The sequence below is a fragment of the Octopus sinensis genome, linkage group LG4 (assembly GCF_006345805.1).
Source record: "Octopus sinensis linkage group LG4, ASM634580v1, whole genome shotgun sequence".
In the NCBI taxonomy this organism is placed as follows: Eukaryota; Metazoa; Mollusca; class Cephalopoda; order Octopoda; family Octopodidae; genus Octopus; species Octopus sinensis.
Genome location: NC_043000.1, coordinates 111,988,588 through 112,006,322, shown reverse-complemented (window position 1 = coordinate 112,006,322; position 17,735 = coordinate 111,988,588). Strand labels below are relative to the sequence as shown.

The window sequence follows — 17,735 nt, the reverse complement described above, 5'->3', positions numbered from 1 at the left end:
AGAACCTATGGTTGGGTTCAAAATTCTACTAGGACACCTGATGAAGGCTGGAGAGTAAATCAGCCGAAACGTTGTGGTAACAGCAAACAGGATGAGGACACGTGCGTCTAATGTAAATAATGTAAATAACAACAAAGACAAATTCATTTGTCAGGACAAAAGTTGTAAATCTCAAAGAAAACAGTGATTGTGTGTGTGTGTGTGTACGAACCATTGTTGTTCTTCAGTGATGTATCGATGCCATACTGGAGAAGAAGGATGGCAACTTGCTTGTGATTGCGAAGTGCAGCTAGGTGCAGGGCTGTGTTACCGAACTTATCAACAGAATTGATGTCTGGAGCATTGTTTTGGTTCAACTGAAAGAACAGGAGCAGATTCTTGGGATGTAAATATCTGGCGGAATCGGGCGGGGACAAGGGTGGTCAAGGCAAATGTCAACTGGGTGACTGGGATTGGATGTTGAGGACAGGATTGGGATTAGGGTGTGTGAAATGAGGGTTGGGGGTAGGGTGTGTGAACATGGGGGTTGGGAGCAGGGTGTGTGAAAATGGGGGCTGGGGGTAAGGTGTGTGAAAATGGAGTTGGGGTAGGGTGTGTGAAAATGGGGGTTAGAGGTAAGGTGTGTGAAAATGGGGGCTGGGGTTGGTAGTGGGGGAGTAAGACAGGTGGTTAGGGTTGGAGAAGGGGTTACAATGGTGACAGTTGAGGGTAGGGAAAATGATGGTGATAATAGTGGTGGTTATAGTGATGATTATGTTTGTGACATTCGCAATGATAAATAGTTTGGTGGTGGTGGTAACCCACCCATTCTCACCGGTACCATCCTTGCTACTAACACCACCTCCAATACCTCCGTTACTACTCTCACTAGCAACAGTACTCACACCACTACTACCCCCTCCACCCATCACTTAATGCTAATACAAACCTCATGCTGCCATTACCACCACCACCAACAACAACAACTCATTACCAACATGTTGAATATCCGACAAGGCATCGGTCTGGGCAGCAGCCATCTATGCTGGATCTTTACTCCTGCTCCAGAACGTCAGCTGCGGGGTCACTCCGAAAAGTTCTATCTGCGACAATTTCATCTCAATCAAAGGAGAGAGGCTTTCTCCGTCAGGGTTGCGGATCCGTGGAACAAGCTGCCAGACAAGATGGTGAAGATGCCGACGACCGCTCGGTTCAAAGTCTCCCTTGACCTCAAGTGGCCTGAACTCTTTACATGAACACTACCCTGTACATAACTCCATGTCCCCCTACATGGCCTTGCAATACCAACGCTTCTCGTATAGCTTCAACCGCTATCACCCTCCCAGGCACCACCAACGCACTTGCCAACACCACAACCACCACTCAGTGGAAAACAATAGCAACAATAATTATAACAGTATCAGCATCATCATCATCATTATAACCAGCATCATCATTATAATCATCATCATCATCATCATCACTACCATCATCATCATCATCATCATTTAACATCCGTTTTCCATGCTGTCATGGGTTGGTCAGTTTGATAGCTGACAAGGCCAGGAGCCACACCAGTCTGCTTTGGCATGGTTTCAACAGCTTGATGCCCTTCCTAATACCAACCACTCAAAGAGTGTAGCTTTTTATGTGCCACTGGCATGAGGGCCAGTCAGGCAGTGCTAGCATCGACCACACTCAAATGGTGCTTTTTATGTGCCACCAGCTTGGGAGCCAGTCAGGTGGCACTGGCAACAACCATGCTCAAATGGTGCTTTTTACGTGCCAGTCAGGTGACACTGGCAATGACCATCTTCAAATGGTGCTTTTTACATGCCACCAGCATGGGAGCCACTCAGATGACACTGGAAATGCCCATACTTGAATGGTGGTTTTTACATGCTGCTGGCACAGGAGCCAATCAGGCAACACTGGCAACGACCATGCTCAAATGGTGCTTTTTATGTACCACTGGTACGGGGTTGGGTGTGTGAAAATACCCTTGCTTCAAAAACAAGTAACGGTTGGTGACCAGAAGGGCATCCAGCCATAAAATGCTGCCCTTAAGACCCTGTCCAACCCAGTTGTGTAGCTAATAAAGGAGCATGCTTTTCAAAATTGGTGCCTTTTCAACAATGGAGATTATAAGGTACAGGTGTGTCTGTGTGGTTAGGATGTTTATTTTTCAACTGCAAGTCTTCAGGTTCTGTCCCACTGCATGGTACCTTGGGCAAGTGTCTTCTACTATAGCCCTGGGCTAACCAATACCTTGTGAGTGAATCTGGTAGATGAAAACTGAAAGAAGCCCAGCATGCATGTGCATGTGTGTGCACGCATGTATGCATGCATGCATGCATGCCTCCTTGGCTTGATATCACATGACAGTTGTAAACGAGTGTCACTGCAATACAAGTGGTGTCCTTCATTTCCAATGGGGAAATATTACCCCTACTTGGACACAGGTAAGTATTGGCAACAAGAGAGGATTCTGGCCCTAGAAAATCTGTCTCAGTAGACTCCGTTTGACCCCTACAAGCATAGAGAAGTGAATGTTAAAATGATGATGAAATGAACGAATAAATTAACGAATGAGTTTCATTATGTGACTTACAATTCCTTTGATGTCGTCGATCTGACCGTGAAGTGAAGATGACATGAATTCATTGACGAGTCTTCGAGAATCACTTTTCTCTGAAGCTACGGAAAAGAGAAAAAAAAATATACCAAAAATAAAATATTGATTCCAAACAAAATTGTTATTGTAAAAGGAAGATTAAAATAGGGGACAATCAGCTAAAGAGTTCAAAAGTTTAAATCTTGCAAAGGTCAGCTCAATTTTCCATTACCAAAGATGTCATAAAATGTGTACCAGTAATACAATGCGGTATTTGGCCTGTTGATTGAATGACTATTCCAATGACATTAGTTTTTGTTTTATTTCTTTCTATTCTTTATATATATATATATATATATATATATATATATATATATATACATGGCCGTTTGCCAGCCTCCCCTGGCCCCTGTGCCAGTGGCACGTAAAAAGCAGCCACTACACTCATGGAGTGGTTGGCGTTAGGAAGGGCATCCAGCTGTAGAAACACTGCCAGATCAGACTGGAGCCTGATGCAGCCTCCTGGCTTCCCAGACCCCGGTCGAACCGTCCAACCCATGCTAGCATGGAAAATGAACATTAAAAGATGATGATGATTATATATATGTATATATATATTGAAGGTCTAAAGTGCTGAGCTGGCAGAATTGTTAGCACACCAGGTGTAGTGCTTGGCAGCATTTCATGCCTTTATGTTCTGAGTTCAAATTCCATTGCGGTTGACTTTGTCTTTTCTCTTCTCAGGGTTGATAAAATAAGAACCAGTTGAGCACTGGGGTCGATGTAATTAACTTAACCACTCCCCCGAAATTGCTGGCCTTGTGCCAAAATTCGAAACCAGCATAGGTTCAAGGTCTGAAATCATAAGAAGAGGGTTAGTTGATACCTATTTCTTTACTATCCACAAGGGGCTAAACACAGAGAGGACAAACAAGGACAGACAAACAGAATAAGTCGATTATATTGACCCCAGTGTGTAACTGGTACTTATTTAATCGACCCCAAAAGGATTAAAGGCAAAGTCGACCTCGGTAGAATTTGAACTCAGAACGTAACGGCAGACGAAATACGGCTACGTATTTCGCCCGGCGTGCTAACGTTTCTGCCAGCTCACCACCTTAATTAGTTGATACCATCAACACCAGTACATGAGAATCACTTTATTTTACTGATAAAAAAAACCTTGCCAAAACGGATCTCGCCTGTGTTGTGCCTCATAAAAAGCACTCAGTCCACTCTGCTGGATGATTGGTGTCAGGAAAGGCATCCAGCTGTAAAAATCCTACCAAAACAGTCACAGAAGTCTGGTGCAGGCTTCTACCTGGCCAGCTCTTGTGAAACCATTCCACCCATGCCAGCATGGAAGGCGGATGTTAAATGGTGATGATGATATTGATGATGACAGGCAAAGCTAACCTCGACAGGATTTGAACTCAGAACACAAAGAGCCACAAGAAATACGTTAAAGCATTTTGTCTGATGCTCTAATGACAGCACCACCAACATCATAACAAAACCAGTGACAGTTAATATTTAGTCTCCTGTAACCCCAAATCTGCTGGCAGACAAGAACCACTCCTTGCACAAAAAGACAAAAGCTTGCCTGGTACAATCATGCATCTCACCATAACTTCCTGCCCAAAACCAATCTTCACAGCACAGTTGAGGGAGTGCAAAAGAGAGGCAGACAGGAAGAATCCTATTTTGACAACATCTCAGGGACTGGACCAGGTCACAATACAGCGAACCTGCTACACATGACAGAGAACAGAGACCAGTGGCAACAGCTGACTATGAAAGTGTCCAAAGTGGCACCCCAACGACTAGCTGAATCAGCTAAGAGATGATGATGATAACAATGATGATGATGATGATGATGATCCCCATGAGAGGCTCTAAACTCAACACCACCAGCTTACAACCCACCAATCAATTATATACTGTCTTTTTCATAGTTCATCATCACAAGATCCAGTCCGTGATGTGGTGTTGTGGTTTGCATGCCTCTTTGAACCTGAGAGTTATATCAGCAGAAGTGGGCAAGCTCCTGGTAGGGTCACTCATGCAGGACAGGTCAAAGGACAGAGGCCAGACTAATATGGACCACTTCTTCCCAGAGATAAAATTGGGTTGGCATAGGGCCAATATCTCTACCTAGAAAAAAAAAGCAAAGTTACAGATGCATCAATGATATTTCTAAACCAAGAAGACCAGCCTTTTCGCTGGGGAAATGTATGATGTGGCACAACAAAAGCTATCCTGCATTACACTTCAGGCCTTTTATTTGAACCTCACAAGGGAGGCAGTAGAAAGGATGCTCAAAAAATAGCTGGAAGTGGAATACCGAGGTGGAGCTGAAAAGGCGGGGACTAACTGGGGAGAGCAGAGAAGACAGCCACATGTTGAGAACAGGGGAGAGAAGTCGTTGATGGCCCAAGTACCATATGGAGCAAAGGGCCTCAGAGAAGTGAAAGCTTTTCTACTTCAACATGGTGCATATTTACTTTAAAACTAACTGCTACAGAAGTAACACGTACTGCCTTAATCTGTTTATTTATATGATTTTGTGTATTGACTGCAACAAAGATCTTTCTTCTGGAACTTATTTACCAAAGTCATTAATACATCTTACCCAGAATGCAGAACAGCCATTAAAGAGCAAAGATTGCAAGATCAGGTATTTGTAGTAACCATCATCATCATCATCATCATCATCGTTTAACGTCTGTTTTCTATGCTAGCATAGGTTGGACGGTTCAATCGGGGTCTGGGAAGCCAGAAGGCTGTACCAGGCTCCAATCTGATCTGGCAGTGTTTCTACAGTTGGATGCCCTTCCTAATGCCAACCACTCCGAGAGTGTAGTGGGTGCTTCTTACATGCCACCGGCACAGGTGCCAGGCAAGGCTGGCAATGGCCACGATTGGTTGGTGCTTTTTACGTGTCACTGGCATGGAAGCCAGTCAAGGCAGCGCTGGCATTGGCCACGTTCGGATGGTGCTTTTTATGTGCCACTGGCACAGGGATCACAACTACAAATTCAATTGATTTTTGATGTTGATTATAATTAATTATCTGATTCAGAGTAGTATTGAGTTTTGAACTCATGTCCTTTAAGTATGTCGCCCATTCCGTCATTCGTTGACTGTCTCTCAGACACTTTGATTATTAAAAATGTATACTTACCTTCTAATAAATGCTTTACTTGAGCTGAAGCTAATGACTTAGGGGTGTGACCTTCTGTATTTACAGTGGAGATGTTGGCGCCATGGCTCAGCAATAACATTACAACATCCTGAAAAAAATTACAAGCTGTCAGTTAATTAAAGAAAACAATCTTTATGTACACACTTAAACACACACACACACATGTGCATGTGTCGTTTTGTCTCCAAGCAACCAGACTGTTGTTTCCTTAGGAGCATGTCAATTTTGGAGACTTTTCAATTCTTTAGATTATCTTCCCTTCTCATTTATAGTTGATCCTAACCCCATTTAGCAACTGTCCCCCATACAATTTTGGCTATGCAGTGAATCCTTAATGCTGAATGTGAAATATGAAATTTGCAGGGACCACCTTCGGGCACCTTCAAACAACTTTTTCAAAATCAAGACATTTAAGTCAGTATGAAGTCAGTCATGTATAAAGCAGTTGTCATCCCCAGTCTCTGATGTGGATCAGAAATCTGGATCATTTCCTGTTGACATCTGACCCCAAGGAGATACTTTCACCGCCATTGTCTTCAGATCAACAAGGAGGATTACACAGCTAACATTAATGTCATTTAAGAAATAAAAAAAAAAACAGCAACACTGAATCTATGATTCCCAAGAACCAGCTTTGTTGGGCAAGACATGTCCTTCAAGCAGAGGAGAACTCCCCAAACAAGATCCAATGCCTACTTTGGCATAAGATGGATGCCCTTCCAAATATCAACCACCTTACAGAGTGTACTGGGTGCTTTTTTACTTGGTACCAGCACTAGTGAGGTTACCTGGTAACCTACAAGACAAGACCCTCAACTGAGTGGGGGACTAGCATTGACGTAGGTGGCTCTATGGCAGGGTGATGACTGGTAAAAAATATGATAGAGGAACAAACACAGGCGTCTTGCTGTAGAGGAAAGTAAATCCTTGAAAACCACCAAGGGAGGGGAAAAAAGCAAAAGGAATCTCTGAAGGCAACACTCAAAACTGTTCCTCTTGGCAGCATGTGGGTGGCTTTTAATCACAAGACTGCTATGGATATTCTTGTGGACCACTTTGAACATTCCTTTTGAGGAATTTAGGAAGCCAAAAGGGAAGGAGAAGAAAACAAACCCAGCTGATGTACTCTGAACATTTAAAGCTTTGTGCCACAAGGGTTGGACTTGTTAGTCACCTGAGCATACACTAAGAACTGCTGTTCTGAAGACCATCATTCGGAATTTCGAGGGATTACCTTGTTACTTACGATATATATATATCTGTAAATATAATACGTGACAATTATTTGGTAGCCAAGATAAAACTCCGAGTTTCGGATGCCGAGGTGGAAATCCACGCCACCATCTCTTCAGTTATCTGGCCATCAGTTATCCGATGGCCGGATGACTGAAGAGATGGTGGCATGGATTTCCACCCCGGCATCCGAAACTCGGAGTTTTATCTTGGCTACCAAATAATTGTCACATATTATATTTACAGATAAATTCCTCTATTTACATAATATTGAGGTCTCTTTCTTTTGTTACCTTACCATTTTTACCAATATATATATATATATCTTCAGCTTTTACCTTTCACTGGGGCACACCCTTGAAGAATTTCAGCTGAATGAATTGACCCGTTTTTATTTTTTTAAGCCTGGTACTTATTCTATCAGTTTCCTTTGCTGAACTGCTAAGTCATAGGGAAGTAAACACACCAACACCTTTCTGTCTACCAAATCCACTTACAAGGCTTTGGTCAGCCTGAGGCTATAATAGAAGACACTTGCCCAAGGTGCCATGCAGTGGGACTGAACCCAGAACCATGTGGTTGGTAAGCAAACTTCTTACCACACAGCACCACCTGTGCCTTGTAACATTTTTCTGTGAGTATGGTAGGATTTTTTTTTGTTTATTTTATCCTCACAAGCCATAACACACCATGTATAGACACACACACATACATCCATACAGATAGTTTGTGCCATTGAGAGAGTCTCTGTGCAGTTGCTAAATCTGTTAGAAATAACAGTTAAATTCCTTCAATCTGCACATACCATCTTAAAAAAACACATAAAACATACAGAAATAAGGGATAAAGTCATGTTTAAAAGACAGGTGTGGTCAAACAGGGCATGCCTGGGGTTAAACAACAACAACAACAACAGTGAATAGATTTAATGCAGCAACAATGGAACGTACCTCTCGTGAAGTGTAGGCAGCTCGGTGTAATGGTGTGTCTCCCATGTCATTCTGGATATCAAAGTTGGCACCAGCCTGGAATATTGATGGATATAAAGGAAGAATTAGTTAAAAGAGAGAGAAATATCATCACAACCACCACCACCTTCATCATCATCAGCGGTGGCAACGGCAGCGGCGGAGGTGGCAGCGTCTAACGTCCACTTTCCATGCTAGCATGGCTTGGACGGTTTGACTGAGGTCTGGAGAGCCAGCGGATGCACCAGGCTCAAGTCTGATCTGGCAAGGTTTCTACAGCAGGATGCCCTTCCTAACACCAACCACTCCAAGAGTGTAGTGGGTGCATTTTACATGCTACAGGCATGAGAGCCAGTCAGGCAACACTGGTATCGACCATACTTGAATGGAGCTTTTTACATGCCACAGGCATGGGAGCCAGTCAGGCAGCACTGGCATGGACTAAGGCACAAGGCCAGCAATTTCGGGGGAGGGGGTGAGTTGATTACATCACCATCACCACCACCACCACCACCACTGCTCAACTTGTATTTTATCAACTCTGACAGGATGAAAGGCAAAATGTACCTTGACAGAGTTAAACTCAAGGTGTAAGGCTGGATGAAATGTTGCTAAGCATTTTCCCCAGCAAGCTAATGATTCTGCCAGCTCCACCGCCTTAGAAGAGACATAAATATTGATCTCTTAGTACCACCTGACCGGTGGCGCGTGAAAAGCACCATTCAAGCATGACCGATGCCAGTACTGCCTGACTGGCCCTCCTGCTGGTGGCATGTAAAATGCACCCACTACACTCTTGGAGTGGTTGGTGTTAGGAAGGGCATCCAGCCGTAGAAACCTTGCCAGATCAAATCAGAGCTTGGTGCAGCCGCTGGATCTCCAGACCTCAGTCAAGCCATCCAACCCATGCCAGCATGGAAAGTGGACATTAAACGACAACGATGATGATGAATCACAGCAAATTTGGTTTATATTTTCTTCTTCTTCTTGTAGAGTCAGTAAACACATAAAAAGAATAAAACTAATTGTTTCATGTCACTGCGGCCCTTACTTACAGTCAAGTAAAGCTCTTACTTACAGTCCATTCTGCTGGGTGGTTGGCATTTGGAAGGGCATCCAGATGTAAAAATCCTGCCAAGACAGTTACAGAAGTCTGGTGCAGGCCTCTGCTGTCAAACCATCCAACCCATGCCAGCATGGAAGGCAGACGTTAAACAACGATGATGATAAATTGTGCTTATTGATGAAACCTATTTACAACTGAGTGGACTGTGGTAGTTGAAAATAATCTGGAACAAAAGAGGAGGAAGAAGGGAAGAGGGAGAAGAGAGAAGGAAGTGGGAGAGGGGAGGAAGAGGGAGAAAGGGGGAAGAGGAAGATGGAGGAAGGATAGAGGAAGAGGAGGAAGGATGGAGGAAGGATAAAGGAAGAGGAGGAAGGATAAAAGAAGAGGAGGAAAGATGGAGGACAAAGAGAAAAGAGGATGAGGAAGTGAGGAAAAAGAGGAAGGAGGAGAAGAGGGAGAGAAGGAAGACGAAGAGGAGGAAAGGCGAAAGGAGAGGAAGTCGAGGAGACATAGAGGAAGATGAAGAGGAAGGAGAGAGGAAGAAGTGAAAGGATAGGAGGGGAGGAGGAGAAAGAAGCAGAGGAGGATGGAGGCAGAAGAGATGAGGGGAGGTAGGGGAGAAGGGGAAGTGGTAGTGGAGTAGTAGTAGTAGCAGCAGCAGCAGTAGTAGTAGGGGAGGAAGAGGAGAGTGTCAGAGTGTTTACCTCTAAAAGTTGTTTGACAACCTCCGTGTGTCCAAAGTAAGCGGCAAGATGTAATGGTGACCAGCCCCGGTTCGATCTTCGCGTACCTGCAACAGAAGAGGGTAGGGTGGAATATGTATAAAAATAAACAACAATGTAAATACAAGAAAAACGAAAAAGAAAATAGTATACACAAATTAAGAATTTAGATAAATTGGTAAATGGTGAATGTGAAGAGGAATAGCTGTGTGGTTAAGGAGCTTGCTTTGCAACTAAATGGTTTTGAGTTCAATCCCACTGTGTGGAAGCTTTGGTGAATGTCTTCACACCAACAAGTGTCTGGTGAATAAATTTGGTAGACAGGAACTGTGTGAAAGCCCATCACGTGTGTGTGTGTGCATGCGTGTGTGTGTGCGCACACGTGTGTATGGGTGTGTATGTATTCTCACTCCCCATCACCGCCATTACCATTTGCCAACGAGTGCTGCTTGCTTATGTCCCTGTAACTTAGCAGTTCGACAAAAGAGAGTGATAGAAGAGGTACCACACTTAGACAAAACATGAGTCCTGAGGGGCAATTTGTTCAGGGCAGTACCCCAGCATGGCCACAGTCAAGCAAAAGATGAAAACATGTCCAAGATTAAATATTTCTGTCATTAATTAAAATTATAATTTTTCAGGTAATTATTCTCATTTTTAGAGATAAAATGGATTGTAAAATGCTCATACCTGTACTACCTTTAATTGGTTTGATACGAATAATAAGCATCAGGTGTCTTATTCCTGTGTAAATATACTTAGGTGCCACGTGCAAAGCACTCAGTACACTCTATGAAGTGGTTGCCATTAGGAAGGGCATCCAGCTGTAGAAACCATGCCAAAGCGGACAGTTGAGCCTGATGTAGTTCTCTGGTTCACCCAGCTCCTCTCTAACTGTCCAACCCATGCCAGCATGGAAGACAAATGTTAAATGGTGATTATGTCGAGTCTAGACTAGATTTAAATCAGTAACTTTTAAACACTAAGTAATAATATCATCATCATCATTATCATCATCGTTTAACGTCCGCTTTCCATGCTAGCATGGGTTGGACGATTTTGACTGAGGTCTGGCGAACCAGATGGCTGCACCAGACTCCAATCTGATCTGGCAGAGTTTCTACAGCTGGATGCCCTTCCTAACACCAACCACTCCGAGAGCGTAGTGGGTGCTTTTTACGTGCCACCGGCACGGGGGCCAGTCAAGCGGTACTGGCAACTGCCACGCTCTGATGGTATTTTTTATGTGCCACCAGCACAGCTAATGGTTTCAAATTTTAGCACAAGACCAACAATTTCAAGAAGGGTGTCAGTTGATAACAGCAACCCCAATTTTCAACTGGGATTTATGTTATTGATCCCAAAACAATGAAAGGTAAATTCAATCACAGAATATAAAGATGGACGAAAAATGTCTCTAAGCGTTTTGCCTGGCATGCTAATGTTTCTGCCAGCTCATTGCATTGAAGGATGACCGATGCCATCCTAACTAATAATAATGACGTTTTTAACCACTCCTCAAGGCCATCAACACTTGATAATTTAGCAGGTCCGCCTTGTAAACTAACACTTTATATTCAGTATCACACAGTTTTTTTTTTCTCTTAATACTTTCTCTTCTCTTTCAAAAAGTGTATAACCCAAAGCAACAAATTCACTTCTGTTTTTTTTCTCTTGCTGTATTTTGTTTTCTTTGTACACTTCTTTGATTGTTGTATTTTGCTTTATATTTCTATGCTTTTTCAGACACATGCTTTTACTTGTCAGACTCCACATATTAATTGTTTATTGTTTGTTTTGTCACCTCTTGGCCTCATAATCTTATTTGTGCTATTTATGTTATTTTTATATATATATCTTGACACTTTTCCAGAATAAATCATCACTATTTTGCAGATTAACCATAATGACTTATACGCTTTTATTTGTTTCAGTCATTTGACTGTGCCATGCTGGAGCACGGCCTTTAGTCAAGCAAATCGACCCCAGGACTTATTCTTTGTAAGCCTAGTACTTATTCTATCGGTCTCTTTTGCTGAACCACTAAGTTATGGGGATGTAAACACACCACCATCAGTTGTCAAGCGATGTTGGGGGGACAGACACACAAGTACATATATATATATACATACATATATACAGGACGGGCTTCCTTCAGTTTCCGTCTACCAAATCCACTCACAAGGCTTTGGTCAGCCTGAGGCTATAGTAGAAGACACTTGCCCAAGGTGCTATGCAGTGGGACTGAACCCGGGACCATGTGGTTGGTAAGCAAGCTACTTACCACGCAGCCACTCCTGCGTCTATATCTTCTTTCACTTTTTACTGTTTGATTTATTTCAAGTATTGGACTGTGGTCAGGCTGGAGCACTACCTTGAAAGATTTACTTGATCAAGTATACATATTTTTTTAAAGTTTGGTACTTATTGCCAAACCACTAAGTTATGAGGAGAAAAACAAACCAACACCAGTTGCCCAGTGGTGGTAGGAAACAAATACACACACATAGCCACACCACTTGATTGTTAAAAGCAAAACATCATTTTTTTTTCTTTTTAAAAGCTGAATTTAGAAGAAGGGAAAAAAATAGGCTTTGAACTTTGACCTCTGCAGGTTTTCAGAGACTCGTGAGACCATTAAGGTTAATGGTTTGTTTAAACAATTGTGATTCAATAACTGCAGGACAGATATGAACTGGTCACAGATTCCAGCGGGAAAAATATTCTGGGGAGGAAGGATTAACCATAGTGATAAGTGCAGGGCTGGTGGAAGTGGGGTGGCTACTACAAGTGACAAGAAGTGAAGTGTTGAATGGAGCAGGGTTTCTGAATTGTTGGCAGTACAAGGCAGACCAACTTTAAGGAAAAATGATAAGTTCAGAAACGAAAGAGGGAGGAGACAGCTAATTTTTCTGGTGCAATTGAATGAAAGCATAACTGTTAGGATACACAAATGGCTTATGCACTGTTTTTTTGTTGCTTCCTTGTTAGTACAAGGTGTACATACCTTTACAGTTAAGATCCATCTCAATTTTTCCATCATTCAATTCTACAATCAACAATTTCACCGCATCAATATCACCATTGCGGGAAGCTTGCAGCAGTTTCTCATTATTCGATATAATTCTGTGTGTTTCATCATCCTGCGAGTCACTGTCGCTGAGGTCACTCATCTTTGAAGTGGGAAAATCTCAGAACCTCCCAAAACTACAAGAAGATGGAGAAATGAAACCAGATAAAATAAACAAGAAAACAAAACAGAATAAAAACAAAAGATACATAAAAAAGAACAATAACAAATTTAATTTCATCTGATCTGGTCTGGTCTGGTTTAATCTGGTTTGGTTTGGTTTGGAGCTCCTGTGTTGTTAGTTACCACCAGTAATGATACATTCACCAACATCACAATCAACATCATCATCAACTCCTTGACACTTTTGTCATGACTCTCCTGACTCATGAGGCTGGCTACTTGGTTTCCATGGCCTGTAAGAGAGTGAGATGACAACATCCCCCCCGGATGGGATGTTAGTCCACTTCAGCGTTACTCATTTCAACCAAGTGTCATGGGAACAATGTGAAAATGAAGAGTTTTGCTCAAGAACACAATGCAGTGCCCTCTCTTGGGACTGAAACCACTATCTTGTGATCATGAATGCAACAGCCTAACCGCAAGGCCTTTTGCCTTCACCAGAAACGGTATGAATACAGAGAAATAATTCTAGTATCAAACATTCCTTTGTTTTGTGGTAAATTATGGGGAGGCACAGGCCATGCTGTTATTTCTAGCTTATTGCATGACCACATAGAAGCTCTCTCATTCCCCTGTATAAATATAATATAATCTTTTCTATTCTAGGCACAAGGCCCGAAAATTGGGGGGGGGCAGTTGATTAGATCAACTCCAGTATGCCACTGGTACTTAATTTATCAACCCTGAAAGGATGAAAGGTAAAGTCGACCGTGGCAAAATTTGAACTCAGAACATACTGCTAAGCATTTTACCCGGTGTGCTAACGTTTCTGCCAGCTCGCCACCTTCAACCTAGGAATATTCTTTTCAATTCTAGGCACAAGGCTCGAAATTTTGGGGAGGGGGCCAGTCGATTAGATCGACTCCAGTACGCAACTGGTACTTAAATTATCGACTCTGGAAGGATAAAAGGCAAAGTCGACGTTGGCGGAATTTGAACTCAGAATGTAAAGACAGATGAAATGCCACTAAGTATTTCGCCTGGCATGCTAACATTTCTGCCAGCTAGCCACCTTATTAATATAGTATAATGAAACAGCAAGAGCTGAGAAAACTAATGATACTAGGAAATAGTAAATGTAATGTAACATGAAAGTGAGGCACTTAAGGGCCTAGAATTAGGTTTGGTTTTATGCTGTTATGATAATGAAAGATAAACATTCCTCTTGATTGGCACCAGTCTATTATTATTTTTATTAATGTGGTGTCGTTATTGTTTAGCTCTCATCTAATCCAGTAGAGATCATCCAGTCTTTCTTTAGAGATAATCTCCATAAAAACTACATAATCCAATGTGTGTGTCCTTTTTGAAAAAGTCACCACTTGTTATATGAATGAGATTTGACAGCTACTTTTAGCAGGTCAAGTTATCTGGGAGAGGCCTTTTTTGTTGTATTATAAATACTTATACACACACACACACACACATGCACACACAAACCTACACACACATACTTCTTGAGTGAGAGTGTCTATGTACTTCCTGTTTTGCAAAACAAGGCATAACAACAACATTGTCAACATTTCAGTAGCTTGTTGTTGGTGTCACTATTATTGTCACTACTGTTATTATTATTATTATCATTATTATTATTATTTTTATTATTATTATTATTATTATTATTATTTGTGCCAGTTGTTTTTATCCTAGTCAAGGACATAATACTGTTGTAATAAAATACGTTTTGTATTTATTCAATCTGGAATTCCAGTGCAACATTAATGGATGACATCTGGAAAAACCAGAAATAGTTTTAGAAATGCTTTATTACAACTCATATGTGGCTGTGTGGTAAGAAGCTTGCTTACCAACCACATGGTTCCAGGTTAAGTCCCACTGCATGGCACCTTGGGCAAGTGTCTTCTACTACAGCCTCGGGCCGACCAAAGCCTTATGAGTGGATTTGGTAGACGGAAACTGAAAGAAGCCCATCGTATATATATATATGTGTGTGTGTATGTTTGTTCGCCCAACATCGCTTGACAATCAATGCTGGTGTATTTACATCCCCGTAACTTAGCAGTTCGGCAAAATAGACCGATAGAATAAGTACTAGGCTTACAAAGAATAAGTCCTGGGGTCGATTTGCTCGAGTAAAGGTGGTTTCATTTGACTGAAACAAATAAAAGAGTAAAAAAGTATATGTTCTATGCATATATATCTATATACCCTGGTTCCTCAATTCTTTCTTCTGATAAGTTTGGATACAGAAATGTCAACTACATCGTCCAAAATAGTAATTGAATTCCTTTTCGATAGGCGTCAACATAGACTTTCTCACTCATAACGTCTACATTCCAAAAATGTAATTTTCCCAAATTAAGTGCACTTCATATTCAAGGCTCCAATGAAGCTATAGGATGTTATCCAGGCACACTCATCTAAGAGTCCACTGCATCCTACAGCAGAAACAGCTGTAAGCTAATGGAGTTCATTGCATGGCGTTTGGTTTTTCCTGTGTCATCCCTTTGTTCCTAGGTAGATAGACATAGATAGATAGACAGACAGACAGACAGATGGATAGATAGATGGATGGATGGATGGATGGACAGATGGACGAACAGACAGATAGATAAATAGATAGATAGACAGACAGACAGACAGATAGATAGATGGATGGATGGATGGACGAACAGACATATAGATAAATAGATAGATAGACAGACAGACAAACAGACAGACGGATGGATGGATGGATGGATGGATGAACAGACGGACAAACAGACAGATAGACAAACACACGGACAGACGAACAGACAGACAGTGGTATGTGTTTAAGTTTGTGAATGTCTCTACATATAGAGGCCTTCACACACTTAAACACATACCACTAAAAATATACAACACACAAACATACAAACTACACATCCATTTTAAATACACACACATATACATAGGCACAGACACACACAACATTCATAAATGTTGAACAAAAGAACATAAAACTCCCAGAAATGAAATCAATTTAGTAGATTAGGGAAAAACTGGAGGATTAATTTAATATAATCCATATGCAGTAGAGAGTTATAGCACAATGAAGCCCCTGTGGCTGGGGCCATGTGAAGTTATTTAGGGACTACCTTTCTGTTGTATTATACCTAAAAGTACATGTGTGTGTGTTTGTGTGTGTTTGTGTGTGTGTGTGCGTTTGTGTGTGTATGTGTGTTTTGTGTGTGTGTGTGGTGTGCGTTTGTGTGTGTTTATGTGTGTTTGTGTGTGTGTGTGTGTGTATGTGTGAAGGTGTGTGGTTAGGGGTATTTGGCTCCCTACAATTGTAAGGTTATGAGTTTGATTCCTGCTGGCGCCTTGTGCCCTTGAGCAAGACTATTTCACATTGCTCCAATACACTCTGCTGGCAAAAATAAGTAGTACCTGTAATTCAAAGGGGGCCAGCCTTGTCATATTCTGTGTTGCATTGAATTTCTCCCTAAGAACTACGTTAAGGGTCTGTGGAGTGCTCAGCCACTTGCACGTTAATTTCACGAGCAGGCTGTTCCATTGATCAGATCAACTGGAATCTTCATTGTCGTAAGTGACAGAATGACAGTGTGTGTGTGTGTGTGTGTGTGTGTGTGTGTGTGTGCGTGCATGCATGTACATATCGATGTATATACATAGATGCAGGCATGGCTGTGTGCATATGAAGCTTGCTTCCCAACGCCATGGTTTTGTGTTCAGTTCCACAGTGCAGCACCTGGGACAAGTGTCTTGTGATGAATTATTTGTGAGCAAACTAGGCAGATGGAAACTGTGGGGAAGCCCATCATATGTATGTGTGTGTGCCTTTGTCTCTGTGTTTGTCCCCCTACCATTTGACATCCGATGTTGGTTTGTATATGTCCTCATAACTTAACAGTTTCGTAGAATAGAATACCAGACTTCAAAAATAATAATAATAATAAGTACCGGCGTGGGTCTGGCCAACTAAACCCTTCAACATGGTGCCCCAGCATGGCCACAGTCTAATGAACAAAACAAATAAGAGGTGTGTGTACATGCACCTATTTTTGACAGAGTGGGAAAAATGACAACGAAGATGATGATGATGGTGGTGGTGGTGGCCGGATATGACCAGATTAAATACTAAAGAGTTGATAATGGTTTCTGGTTTAGGCACAAGTACAAGGCCAGCAATTTTGCGGGGAGGAAGGCCTTGGCGATACCAACAACCACTGCTACTTGACTGGTGGTGGTGGTGGAAAGGTCACGTACACAAAATATTTTAAAGTTCTGACTATTGAGACGTGAGATCTACTCCAGAAGAAAAATTGCTCAGGGGAGATAACTCTCACACCCGTCAACATCTCAATTGGTAAAAACAAACAAACAATATTGTAAAAACGAGTTGGCTGCACATTTATTAAATAGCAGACAAATTTCTATCAAATCACCCCCAACCACTATATTAAAAAAAGAAGAACAAATTGGAAATGCAATCCTTGATATAATATGTCTAAAGAAAAGTTTGTCTGGTCACTGTTGGAATACTTTTGATCATAATTCTGCCTTGTGAGAGTCGCGAAATAACAACAAAGGTCTCATCAAAGAATGAAGACTCAGATACAATATGTCTGAATAAAAAAAAAAAGCCTGGACGAGTACAGCCAGAATACTGTTAATCATAGGTTTGTCCATTGATGACAGCTAACCGGGGCTAAACAACAACATCATCATCATCATGGTAATACAATAGAA

General features: G+C 41.8%; 1 protein-coding gene across 3 annotated transcripts in view; it reads right to left on the bottom strand.

Annotated features, from left to right (window-relative positions):
- Positions 1 to 17,735, bottom strand: part of LOC115210359 (oxysterol-binding protein-related protein 1) — a 280,667-nt gene that overhangs the window by 233,888 nt on the left and 29,044 nt on the right. For all 3 annotated transcript variants that reach the window (XM_029778918.2, XM_029778916.2, XM_029778917.2), the window contains exons 2-7: positions 12,795 to 12,994; positions 9,770 to 9,855; positions 7,982 to 8,056; positions 5,778 to 5,886; positions 2,591 to 2,676; positions 212 to 356 (exon numbers count right to left, since the gene is read on the bottom strand). In XM_029778918.2, coding sequence (XP_029634778.1) covers positions 212 to 356; positions 2,591 to 2,676; positions 5,778 to 5,886; positions 7,982 to 8,056; positions 9,770 to 9,855; positions 12,795 to 12,960 — 667 coding nt within the window. In that variant the 5' untranslated portion in view covers positions 12,961 to 12,994. The remainder of the gene's footprint in view (positions 1 to 211; positions 357 to 2,590; positions 2,677 to 5,777; positions 5,887 to 7,981; positions 8,057 to 9,769; positions 9,856 to 12,794; positions 12,995 to 17,735) is intronic.